This window comes from Furipterus horrens, unplaced genomic scaffold (assembly GCF_987537825.1).
Source record: "Furipterus horrens unplaced genomic scaffold, mFurHor1.1.pri manual_scaffold_8, whole genome shotgun sequence".
Classification (NCBI taxonomy): domain Eukaryota; kingdom Metazoa; phylum Chordata; class Mammalia; order Chiroptera; family Furipteridae; genus Furipterus; species Furipterus horrens.
In genome coordinates, this window is record NW_028327178.1 from 105837051 (window position 1) to 105850175 (window position 13125).

Consider the following 13125-nt stretch of genomic DNA (forward strand, 5'->3'; position numbering starts at 1 on the left):
GGACTCCAAGTATAGCCAGGACACTGATGAGAATTTTGTGGAATTATAAGAGATGTGAATTTTGCTGAGCTATGAAGCTTGGGGGGTGGGGGGGGGAGGGAGGGAGAGAGAGAAGCCAAAAAAAGCTAAAGAAGGAAGACAGGGAGGGTGGGATTGAGGGAGGTGGGAAGGGATGGAAAAACAGCAAGAACAATGAAGCAGATTTCAGAGATCTTAGTCCGAACAAGAATTATAACGTAGCTGTTCTAATTTTCATTCCACATCATGGACAGTGTTTCTGGAACATACTTGGATTTTCAACATCTGTTCTATTCTAGCAACTGAATGAAAACGAAAACACAAGCCCTCTCCATGGCAAGTAAACAAGAACCACCCAGAAAGAACGGGCTAGATTCTGCTTTGGTAAAATGACAGTGATCTGTTTCTGTCTTGAGGGGCTGTGATTCACGTAACCCCATTTATAAACTATGCCAAAGACTGCCTCTTCGTTCCGAGCGGACAGCTGCCGTTCGGGACTGAGACACGCGAGGCCAATGTAGTCACTCTCTGGAAGCCGTTTTGGAAAGACACATTTTTGTGGCGTCTCATTTGGAGCCAAATCCTTCAGACATGAGTGCACTGTCTTGAAAACTTTGACCGTCGCTTTAGAAGATAAAGACCCAAAAGACAGTGGGGCTTAAGCTCTGTCCCCCAGGTGCAGACTCATGGGCCCACACTCTCAGCATCTGGGGCAGCCAGACGCTCTCATGCCGGGGGCAAATACCTGTCCTGGGTGCCACCCTCCGCGAGAGAGTCTGGTTGTCATGCACATACAGGTGAGAGAGGCGGTCAGAGCAGAATGAAGCAGAGGGTACAGCCTCCTTGTCCCCGAAGGAAGTATAAGGATGTTCTTATGTTTAGTAGACTCTTTCAGCCCATAAAGGACAGCGGATTATAAAGGTGCGGGCGCTGATTTTGCATTTAGTTTGCATTGATTCAATAGGCGTTACAAATATTCAGCGCCAGTCATTCTCCGGTGGTCCCTAATCCCGGGGGAGGGTGAAAGAGTCTACGGCAGGTGACTGGGAGCATGCAAGGGACGGGACTCCAGGGCGGAGCGGCAACATGCAGAGGATGAGAATGGAATGAGTCTGTCATTTAACATGTCACTTACTTTCTCCTCTGCACCTGTGGGAACTGAATCCTCTTTAACTGACTAAAGGGAAGACAAAAAGAAAAGCCAGCGTCAGAATGTTTCAGAGATCAGGGCTAGCAGCCGCCTGGTGCAATTCCTGGGCATTGCCGACGTGTGCCTTGTCCCAAAGAGAACTTGAAGGAGGCCTTCACAAATGGGAACAGTGTATCAGGATCATCTATGTCATGTATTTTTAGATGCTACAACGGGATACAGAGGCAGCCAGGATACAGATGGGGCTAGGAAAGGCATCGTGGTAGGTAACATAAACCACAGCCTGGGCTGCAAGTAACATGTTGATCAAGACATTTCCTGGTAGCTGATAGAAACAGGGAACTAGGAGTGATCACGCAATACGTGGGCACTGTTAGGTAAAAACAAATGAGCTGCTCAGGAAATGTCTCGGAGCCGGACCAGAGAAATTTGTCCTCCGAGAGCAAGTGGGCACTATATGCAGTAAGCAGGGTCCTCGGCCTCGTGCTGACCACAGCACCGTCCAGCATCAGGAGCTGCTGCTTACGTCAGCCCTCAGTTGGGGCCAAGGTCACCACGTCAAGCCCCGATTTGGTTAAAACACTTCTATGGAGGGGCAGAAGGCTGCGGTCCAAAACACCCAAGTTCAAACACTGTTATTCCCTGTCCTGCCCCACAGGAGAGGAATGATCCCAATTCTATCTAAAGCCAGGGCCACAGTCATTAGAGCAGTTCCAAGCTCTTGCTCTGGAACTCATTTCTGCATCTATCCTGCAGCCATTCTTAAACTTTTGGGGGCTGGTGCACTTTGAGATTCACTTGACAGTTCTGGACCGTCTTCCCAGAAAATAAACAGGAACGAAATATCTCGCAAATTATTTCAGCGTGTTCACAGACGCTCGCCTCTCTTCTCTTGGATTCCAGATTAAGGACTTGTCCCTCCATCTAGTCAGTTCCCAGTCCCGCTTTATTTTTACCTTCAAAACATCTGGGGGAGGGGAAGAAGGGAACCGACTTGTACAAATACATCTTTTCCCCTTGGCACTTTGTATACATGATCTCACTTACTGCAGCCCCCAGCGGAAGGACGGTGGCCCTCATTTACTCAGCAAGAAATGGAGGCGCAGAGAGGGGCGGCCACTTGTCTGAGGGGGTACAGCTAAAAGGTGGTGGAAATGGTTCCTGGGGCCCAGTTTTCCTCCTGCCATGATGACTTTCAGGATCAGAAACACATTTCTGGGGCGTTGGGCATGTGACCATGAGCTTCTTTCTCCATGACCAGATTTGCTTTCTCTCTAGAGGAGATTTTTACTGTGGACCATTTATGCTTTTTGACCTTCTCCTTGTCCTGAAGCTTACTTGGGCACAAACATGTCCCTGGAAAAGTGTGAGTTTTCTGGAAGCTTCTGATGGTCAAGGAATCCTAGAACATTCAGAAGTGTAGCTTTCTGGGAGTTAGATCCATTCTCCGTGAGACCAGTTGCGTGCTATTTAATAGTATAAACAGGTAAAGAACTAGACAGGGTGCTGAAAGCCAGACCTCCTCAAGGGTGACCTGCAAACGTTTCCAGAGTCCATACACTGTCTCCTTTCGGCTGAGAAAATCTTCCCACTATTTCAGAACAGCAGTTTTTAGTTTTTCACACCTCCTTCCTGTCCCACTTGGTTGTAACAGGACTCATCTGTGTCACTGGTTTCCTGTGTCTAGAAAGCTCCTGGCCATTGATTGCTCGCTGTATTCCAGATGAAACTGGGGACCTGGCGCAGGTGACGGCGAGAAGCAGAAGGGGCTGCTTCTGGACGCTGACGGCCCCATGATCTTCACGGTTTTAGACTTCCAGATCTTTCTGATGTTTCAGAAACTGGCATCATCAGTATTGTCTATTCCCAGAGAACTTGCTAATTCATGTTTTAAAATTATACTCCCCAGAAAAACATTCCTCATTTGGGGAATTAGTCCAATTGAGCATTTCTCAAACTTTGACAATGCTCATGATTTTCACGATTCTTTACCTGCCCAGGTACCACCTGTATTTACTCGATAGTCTTCTTTTAACTGACTGCTTTTTGATGGACATAAACGTACTTTAAAAGAAAACACCATTAGAGTGAATGTCATATCAACATCCTTGCTGTAAAGAGAAGCATGCAGGAAGCAACCCCAATGAATAAAAAAAAACGCTCAATAAATTCTAATGATTTTAAAGTCTTTGTTAGAAGGGAGATTGGCATGTGTTAGCACCGTGAGAGGCCTGTGAATACCAAGAAAAGACCCATTTCTTGCTGTCATCAGAGGAATTGGAGTTGAACGGTAAAGGAGAGAACTTTCTACTCTGTGACTGGTGACATTTTAGGACGGTGTCCAGGAGACACCCCGATTCATTTTCCATGTTTTTGTACATTTGCACACCGACTTACTGGGTCACCCTAATGGCTGGGATGTCCCGTTAGACTAAGGACTCAGACGCGGATAACGAGAGGCCAGGCTCCTGATCCCCTTCCGTGTCTGGGACATTCAGAGAAGATCTGCTCAGAACCCAAGTCTGGAGCATCTGGGACGATGGAGCCGTGATGGGAACTATTAGAATTGTCTAGGGCTTCTCTCTATTTTTCAAAATTTTTACAAGGATGACTTAGTAGCTCAAACTTAATTGAAGGAAAAGAAAACAAAAGCCTCCATTTCATTTCCCCCGAGAACAGACGGTTTCCCATGAGCCTGTAAACGGCCGAGAGGTCAGCAATCTGCCCACAGCCGTCTTGTCAATGCTGATTACGTAACACAAAGTATTTAACACACAAAAAAAGTGAGCACCGAGAAACTGATTAAAAAGAGTATCACGGGGGTGAATCTTCCCCATTTTACGTCCGGATAGAGCTAGTCTTTCTGATGGGGGGCATGGAAGCAAGACGTGGTTTAGTTTTGTGATGTAGTTTTTAGTTTCTCTTAGCTCTGTTATTCTATAATCTACTAAAGAAATAAAGCCAGATAATGCTGAAAAAAAAGAAAAAAGAGTGAAACTGTAATAAATGAAATTCTCTCACTAGGGAGATAAATGTCAAGTAGTCCCGCCTTTTATTTTCAACGGGAAAAAATTAAATATCAAAGAAAAACCAGCGTCGCCCTGGTAGATCCCAAAGGTAAGAAAGATGAAGCGCATGAGGCTTCGTAGCTTGGATGCTTCCCCAGGCTGAGCGGCCCGCAGAGATGAAGACGTGGATGTGGTTAGTGTCTCAGCCTCCCGAGCGCACAGGAGATAAAGGACCCGGGAAACTGACACCCGCCGTGTTCACTGGCCACTTCTGGGCGCCACACAGTGTCCCTTCCTTTGACCCTTGTTTCATTTCCATCAGCTAGGGGCGCTAGTGTTGGCGTTTTACACATTAGGGAGCTGAGGATCCTCCCGGAGGACTGTGACTCGAAGTCAGATCCTTGACGTAAGGGTCCCTCCAACATCCCCCCACCCCCCGACGACCTCCTGGGCAGTTTTTGCCATGCGGTACATGGCACTCAGATTCCCTGCAGGGACAGCCTCAGGCCGTCACACCGTCACTGTCCGGGACAGCATGGTGACGCTGTGGCCCGTGCTTCCAGTCCAGGCCAGGGCCATATCTGCCCGCCCCGTCACAGCTCACAGCTCCCAGGTCACAGGTGTCAGACCGGCACTGTGGTGGGCAGGCTGTCTCTACCTCCTCCTGCCCTTGCCTTTGTCCTTCCCACTCGTTTTACCCCAACACTTCTCTCGCACAACAGTTCTGTCCTGGTGTCTGCTCCTTACAGGACTCACATGTACCCTGAATTACCTAGCGTCAGTATCACTATTTATGGGACACTTTCCTTTCAGTTGGGTTACTTTTTAAACATACAGTCTGCCCCCCCGAGTAAAATATATGTCAAATCAAGCTTCATGCGTGCCAGTTCTACTTTTCCTACTACACTTTAAATTTATTTAAAGAAAAATAAAACTGTTCGAATATGGGTTGCCTAACTCATTTCCCTGGCCACCCACGTACGTCTGTTACTCACTTGAAAATTGTCCCACTGTAGTGCTGATAAAAGGTTTTTTAAGAATAAGTCATTGGCGGTTGGCGAGGGAAGAGCATTCGAACCAGATGCCAAATGACATCATCCAATGTTTTCGTTAAGGGCTGGAGTTTGGTTCTGGGCAGAACTGAGAAGGAAGAATTCCATACACCAGGGAAACACCCGAGGAAGATTCCAGAAATCCCGCTGGATTCTGGACAAGAGAATAAAACTGCGCCATGGTGTGTGTATTTATCACTGCCCGGCCCTGTGCGGCAAGCGGCGTGGCTTTTGATGAGATGACTAAATTAGATTTCCCCAGCTCTGCGGGTGACCCACGGTGTCTTGCTCCCCTTTTGGCTACATTGAAAACAGGCAGAAAATTGGGAACATGTGGCCGCTGGGATTTACTCAGCCATGACGATGAAGCAATAGCTCTCAGAATTACTCAGCCCCACCCAAACCGTTTCCTTGCACTGCTCCTTAATTCTAGAGAGGAAAAAAGAAAATCAGACTGTGGTCTGAATTTTCCTATCACAGAGCGTGCTGTGTGCTTGCACTGGTGGGAAGCAGGTGGGCACCTTGGTTTTTGGAAACGACAGTGGGACCTGGTGCTTCTAATGAGTGATTGTATCTGGCTGGGGAAACAGAGAGCCCAGCGCTCAGGGGAAACCAGGAGGAATAAAGAAACAATTTTCAAAAGAAAATGAAATCATGCAATACCACAGCCCTTTGTCATGAACCGGAGGAATTCCAAGGATGAAACAGTCTGGTGGTCTATTGCCCGTCCTTTCCCGTGAAACATGTGTTTACACCATTTCATTCTCCACGGGAATAACTCAGTAACTCACTGGCCAGTTGAGTCATTTTTGGGGACGTGAAAGGACCTCCATGCATTGCTGAATTCACGGACCGGCCGAATAGAAATCATTGCTCAGGTCATCCCAGCCCCAGGGACTCTCCACAGCTCGAGAACAGGACTTACCTTTTTCCGGAACAGTTTGCTCAGGGGCAGAGAGGAGGGTCCCCACTTTGGCTTGGCACCTTCCTTTGGTGTTTCTGTGGGTGTAGGATTCTTGGCTGCCCCTTGGGTCTCCTGGGGTACAAAGTTGCCTTTGTCTGACTTGAGTTCTGCGGACGTGGTGGGTGACTTTTCAGCATCCTACAGAGTTAAAAAAAAATCAAAATGATCTCTAGGTTTCAAAAGTGAAAGATCTTTTATAAACATAGGCTGGGGTTATGCGTGTTAATTTCATTCTTCACACTTGACCGTATTTTCCGCACATGCTATTATGACTGTGGATTTGTGTTAAAATCTTGGAAAAAGCCAAGAGAGCTTCCTTTTTGGAAAAAATAGCTATAGACCATTACTTATTTATCGTGTTCAGGTGAGTAAATTATTAGGCGTCAAAGCGGTTGGAAGAGGCGCTTTGCTGTTAGATTGTTGGTTAATCCTGAGGCCACTGGTCTTCCGGTGACTTGGATTATGTTCCCAGCACTGAACACTGTGGACATGCATCTCCAATGCACGAGTATATGTTTACGTCACAGAGATGTATCGTTGTATTGGCCCAAATTTGAAGTTAAAGGAGGGTTAACACGAACACAACCTAAAATAGGGGCTCTCCCATTTTCCTCCCACTCTCCACGTTGGCAATCCCCGGACGGGAGCTTGGTGAAAGGGTGTGCGCTCGGGAGAGCACCCACAAACCCCGTTTCTCCATGGTTAGATGTGGCCTATCTAAAGGAGATGCAATTGAATAAATTATACCGGACTTAAAACTTTAAACATTATCCATTCCCTCCCAATGCTCTCTCGCTCTTCCTCTTGCCCACCTCCACTCCTTCTCGGTCCCCGCCCCTGCCATTCCCTCCTCTCTTCCTCTCTCTTTATCTGCCCCTCTGCGTGGTCATGCCAACGTCCAATTCCAGGACATTTGACTGCTCAGCGACAGGGCTGTCACCTCCCATCCTCTGGCTTCTCTTGACTCACAGGATAAAGGAAGAGTTAGGATCATGATGGTCTCAATTTATCTCGACATGAGTGAATACTGGCATTACACATGTTAATACTCAGTTCACCTGCCTTAACCTCTTTATCTTAAAAGCATCCCCTTTTTGTGATTTTTTGCTCCAGGAGCTTGTGATATAAGCCCTTTCAAATTCCAGGGAGGTCAGATCTTTGACTACATTTTCTGATTAAAAGAAAAGAAAAAAACCCAGCAGTAAAACTGGGGTGTGGAAAATTGAGGAAGTTTCATAGTGTTTTTGGTGTTGGAAAGAGACTTAGAGGCCATTCGGTCCAATGCCCACATTTTCATAAACAGGGAAACTGAGGCTCATGATCTGCCCAACATTAATTTAGGGGCGCAGCCAGCCTCAGGCCTGGACTTGGGCTCCCAGGTGGCCTTCTCGCTACACAGCACGTCGCCTCTCCAAAGGGTGGTTTGCAAATAGCATGAATTTGACTATTTGAAGCCATATGCTTTGTTGCTGTGTGCTTTTTTAATACTCAGAGGGAGACCTTCTAGAACTTTAGAATTGGGGGCGGGGCTTTTTGTTCTGTAACCCTCGTGTGGCTTTGTCTGAATGGACCGAGTGCAATGACCGTCCCGCCATGGGATGGACAGGAAACCACAGCCCCTAACATCCAAGGAGCCAAGCCACAGGCTGGAGAGCGAACCGGAACAGCGTGTGGCCACTGTGATGGCATCAGCAGGACTGATGACTGACTGACACCAGCCCCATCCCTAGCAATGGGAGTGCGCTCAGCCTCCTCAGGGGGGCCCAAGTGGGGAGCGGGGTGTTTCCAGGCCCCGCAAAGACCGTCTGAAACACTGCCCAGCCTTGTGCCGATGCCGTCCTGCCCAGGGTTGGGGGGCGTATGGGGAAGTTTGATTCTGAGGCGCTGTATGTGATGGGACCAAGAAAGAAGGATTCACATTCAGCGGGGGAAAGCGGACACCCTTATTCTTTATGACCATATAGTTATTTCATCGATTGATTCCAGGCTTCTCCACTTTTTGAAGCTAAAAATTCTTTTTATAGGAAGGAAAACAGAGACAGAGAGAATGAAACTAGGCATGAACCAGAATGGGTAAACATTGTATGTCTTTTTTAAAAGTAAAACTAGAATATTTCATTCCTGAATTTTCTTGGAGTTCTTCTTTTCTGTCCTAAGTTTCAGTAAAATCAAGAAGAATGAGAATCACATCTCCTATAATCATGCCACCACGTTCATTGATAGAATATGGTCGGTCAGTTTCAATGGCTCTATTTTTCTTTTTGGACATCAGGGTAGTAACATGGAAATACACTGTCCCAGGCATGCAGCTAAGAGCCAGCGAGACCTTCCAAACTGCCGCCTCCATGAGAATTAAAAACATTTGGGAATCGTCCCCTTATTCGACTTTTACGTTAAAAAAAAAAAGAGAAAAAAGATGGAGTGTAACTCAAGGCAAAACCCCCAAGTTCTTGTATCTGGATTACAGAACCCCAGATAACTCAAGGCAAACCCCCCAAGTGCTTGTATCTGGATTACAGAACCCCAGAACCGGATTCTGCCTCTCCACCTTCTCATGGGTTCAGAATCCTGTCCTACACAGCTCAGTGGCAGGAGGTGGGGACCATGATTTGGGGAAGTCCTAGGACTCCTGAATTTGGGTCGCCCCCTGAAGGGGGAGGGAAGGGATTCTGAGTGCGAAAGGAATGTCATCGTGACACGCGGGTCCAGGGCTGCGGGAGTCCTTTCACACTCCCAAGGCTCCCTGCTCACCGAAGCTCCCAGAGGGAGCTCAGTGTGATTCCTTTGTGTGAGACCTATGGTGTCCCCCTAGCTGGGACTGAATCACCTCCCCTGCACAGCACCACTGCTTTGTAACTCTCTCTCTCACCCATGGCAGTATCTGTCACTTCCCCTTTCCCTTACAGAAAAGAAGCCTGTATGGGTATTGAAGGGCGGCTTCCTAGCACATCTCTGCAAATACAGACTCACCCATGAGACTCTTCTGTGGAGCCTGTATTTGCATACACAATCCTGGGACTGTGACTCCACCTGGGAAATTATTTAATAAGTTCGTTCCACTGAGTGGAGAAGGGTTGATATTTTAGACAGATGTCTAAGCCTGCAGGCCCAGTTCAAAGGTCCTTTTCATTGATGGCTGCAGACAAACACTGGCATCTTCTTAGACATCAGAAGAGCAAAATCTCCCAGAATGACTCCTAAGGACACGAAGATGGAACTTCTTCTCCCCACTCATCGTTTTGTGCTGCCTGGGTTTTTATGTGGGGTCAGTGTAAGCTTAGTTAATATTGGCAATGGGTAGAACAGACCCCCGGAAGATAAGATTGTTATCCCGAGGTTAGAAGATTATTTTCCAACATGTAGAAAGCATGTCATTGTACAGGGATATGACATGAAATGACATTGAAATGGTGAAAGTCCTCTTCCTTTTCACCGATCATTTAATCCTTCCAAGAACGTCTGGGGGAAATTCTTGGTCTAGGTCTGGTATGTCTTTAACATTTCTCTACTGATGGCTAACTGCCTTCCACTAAAACTAGAAAGGGCATTAGATTCGGAGCTTAGCCCAAACAAGGTAACTAGAATATAATGTCTTTTTTTATTAGCCAAATTAATATTTGCCTTTCTCTTAGGCTGATTCTGCTTTTCTATGGATAATGAAATATAAAGTTTCTTTTAAAGATACCTTTCAGTAAGAAATGAGTCAACTGGAATATGAAAATGTTAAGTAAATAATAGTATATATGACAAAAACGGTAAGGGTGGCATGCATGCTTTCAACATGTGGGAAATACTGGGTTAGATGAATAAGTTCAGAACCCTGGTCCACACTAGGAATAAACGAGTCTGAGAGGTGTATAACCACAGAGACTTTTAAAAACATGTACTTAAATTTGATTCACAGACCCTCGAATCCCCTTTTAAGGATCCCAACCACCCAAGGCTCTGTCTTCGCGGAAGCGGAGCTGGGTGAGCCTAGCCTGGCCTGTCTATCAATGGGGTGGAGACCAGGGTTCTTTTCTTGCCCCTCCTAGTTGAAAGAAATACACACCTTATGCCTAAAGAATGTCCTAAAGGTGAGTCCTAGCCTGGGGCTATGCAGGTGCCTTTTCTTGGTGCCTTTCGCCTGGGTCTCGGATGCCTTCTGCCCAGCTTGTCCATCACAGACACTGTCTGCTCTGCGTGCCTTTTGGGGCAACAGCGGTCACGACTTAGAACTTGGTTTTTAAACAGAATCCATTTTCTCCATGGTTTTGGTGTGCATGAAAACATTCTGACAATTCATTGCTGGTCCATCACCTCTGCCCCGAGCTATCACGGGAATGTTCCTCTTTCTGAAACTCTCAGATGATATGCTAAAGAATACGTGCCCAGTTCGCGTCAGGGACACGTGGATTTTCAATACAGTGACCTAGTTCAACGACCCAGGTTAACGCAACTCTATTTGCTACAGACAACGACTGGACGTTGTCATTCTGTCTCTATGACATAAACTATCCCAATGGAAAAAATCTAAAAAGTCAAAAAGATAATATAATCCCTACTTGATACAGTTTTAAATATCTAAATGGTACCATCACATGGGGAAGAAAAAAATATTTGAAGACAAATGACTTATTTTTGCATCATAGAATCAAGGCAGATAGTGCCACTGAGTGACTTTCATTCCCAAATGAACCTTTGATTCAGTTTTAGAAACTTCAGGGAAGCAGTATCACCTGCGAAAATTTCAGCCGACCTCTAGAAGGGCAGATCTCACAGGCAAAAGAAGTTTCTAGTATGAACCAGTCCACGGAGCCAAAGTGGGGAGACACTGGCCTGAACTAGCTCAGCTACAACCATTTGGAATTGTTGACTCGGGTTACAAATGGCGGGGAATTTCTTGTGAGGTGTGTAGTGTGTTAAAATTTCCCCGGGCCAAAGGGAAAGATGGAGAAACAGTTTAGACATTTCAAACATATGATTCCAAGAACTGCAGTAGAAAAGAACTTAAAAGGCCAAGGTATACAACCAGGGTTGTAGCAAGAGATCTGTTTGTGGGTGTCGTGGAAAACCTACATTCACGAAACCCTCCTCTGAGGCCCAGCTCTGCCAGCAGGGACCCCACAGCTCACTGGGCAGGACAATTAGATTTTATCAGCTAGATCCGCTCAGCTGGGACCACATTCTGGGTGAAGGAAGAGTCTTGGGGTGTGAGCAGCTGAAGAAAGTGAGAGCGTCTGTCTGCTTGAGAAGCCACAAATCATCTCACTGACCCTACTATTTATGGTGTGTTGTGCTATGTGACCTCAAACAAAGAGAAACATTGGACCCAAACATCGAACCTGACCCTGGCTGCCTTATAGCAAATGAAAAATTGTATAGAAAAACACATGTAGACGTCTCAGATATCTATTTTTTCAATGAAAGGAAAAAAAAAGAAATTCTAGAGGAACCAGTCCACACCAGACAAATAAATCATGGTGTTGTCTGTCTTGCAGGGATTATGGACAGAGGGACTCCCTACATCTGAATAGAGCTCCATTGTTTACCAGGCGTTGTTAAACGTTCATTCAGTCCTGGTTTGGGGAGATAGGATTTTTTATTGTCCCCATTTTACTGATGTGGAGATTTGGGTTCAGACAGGTTAGGATTACACAGCTATCGAGTAGCAGGACCAGAGCGCAGAGGCAGGTCTTCTGAGACAGAGTCTGGGATCCTTTTCACAACTGAGCTCCTTCCAATACGGGCAGCAGATGTGTCGGGCTGGCCAAGCCACGTACGGGGGCCTGGTGTCGTTCAGAGCACTTTCAGATACCAAAAGGAGGACACAAGACACTCGGCGGCCACCAAGCTACACTTTAAACCATGTGATCCACTAGACATAGTTGGTTCTGTCAAGTGTAAAGGGAAAACATCTCTAGAAAGCAGTCATTCCAAACAAAATTTATTTTGAGGGAAAGTGGCTGAATTTCCAGAATGACAGTGAGCAAACCCAGGTAATCTGGGACCCCCTAACTCCCCGACACGGTACTTCACTTGGCGTGCCCACTGGTCACTACTTCATTCCATCAAATAATTGCCTCTGCAGTGGAGATTTATTTTTTTTCAAATAACATGAAAAACAAAGACCACATTTTTAAAAAAAGCCCAAAATATAGCAGCCTTCACTTTTACTTTAAATTACCTCACCTCTTCTCATTCCCACAAGTTAATTCTTACTCTATTCCCTGGGTCTCTCTCTATACAACTACAAGACTAAGATGATATATAATCATTGGTATTCTGCTCTTATTCTATATTAGAAATTGGTTACTATGACATTCTTTAGTCAGAATTGGCATATATTTCAAGCTTCCCACTAAAATTTTTCTTAAAATACCATGAATGTAAATGGGACATTTTAAAGACAATCTAACAGCACTATTAAATGGCTACATCTGCATACATGTATTAAATGGCTACATCTGCATACATGTGCAATATGCACACACACACACACACACACACACACGGTTCCAGAAACAATCACGCAGACACCAATTCAAATCCAATTCTATACACGAACCCCAACGTAAACCCACTTCAAACTACCTACCACGTCTTCCACATCTTTTTCTGTTTCAGCTTTGTTCGGTGAAACCTTAAAAGTTTGAGAAAATCCAATGTTAAACATTATAGCTCTTTAGGGTGATTTTATTTCACTGATACATGGTTTTTAGGTTAGCCCAGTTCACGATACCGATAAAAGAATGTAATCAGAAGTCTTTTTTGTAGAGCAGAAACCCATAGACTTCTGGTATACCTAAGCATATAAAAATGAACCCAAATTCATGTTTTATAATGAAATGCTTCAGATTTCATACATTCACCAAGAGTTTGAGCATATTTCAAAAACTGCCTCCTGGAAGGTCACAGACTTTTCATGGACTCTGGCACTAATCGAACCACGTG

The 13125-nt window shown here is 45.7% G+C and overlaps 1 protein-coding gene across 1 annotated transcript in view; it reads right to left on the minus strand.

Annotated features, from left to right (window-relative positions):
* Positions 1–13125, minus strand: part of BCAS1 (brain enriched myelin associated protein 1) — a 63186-nt gene that overhangs the window by 17706 nt on the left and 32355 nt on the right. The window contains exons 6-9 of the mRNA XM_090286588.1: positions 12770–12814; positions 10244–10378; positions 6154–6330; positions 1150–1195 (exon numbers count right to left, since the gene is read on the minus strand). Coding sequence (XP_090142714.1) covers positions 1150–1195; positions 6154–6330; positions 10244–10378; positions 12770–12814 — 403 coding nt within the window. The remainder of the gene's footprint in view (positions 1–1149; positions 1196–6153; positions 6331–10243; positions 10379–12769; positions 12815–13125) is intronic.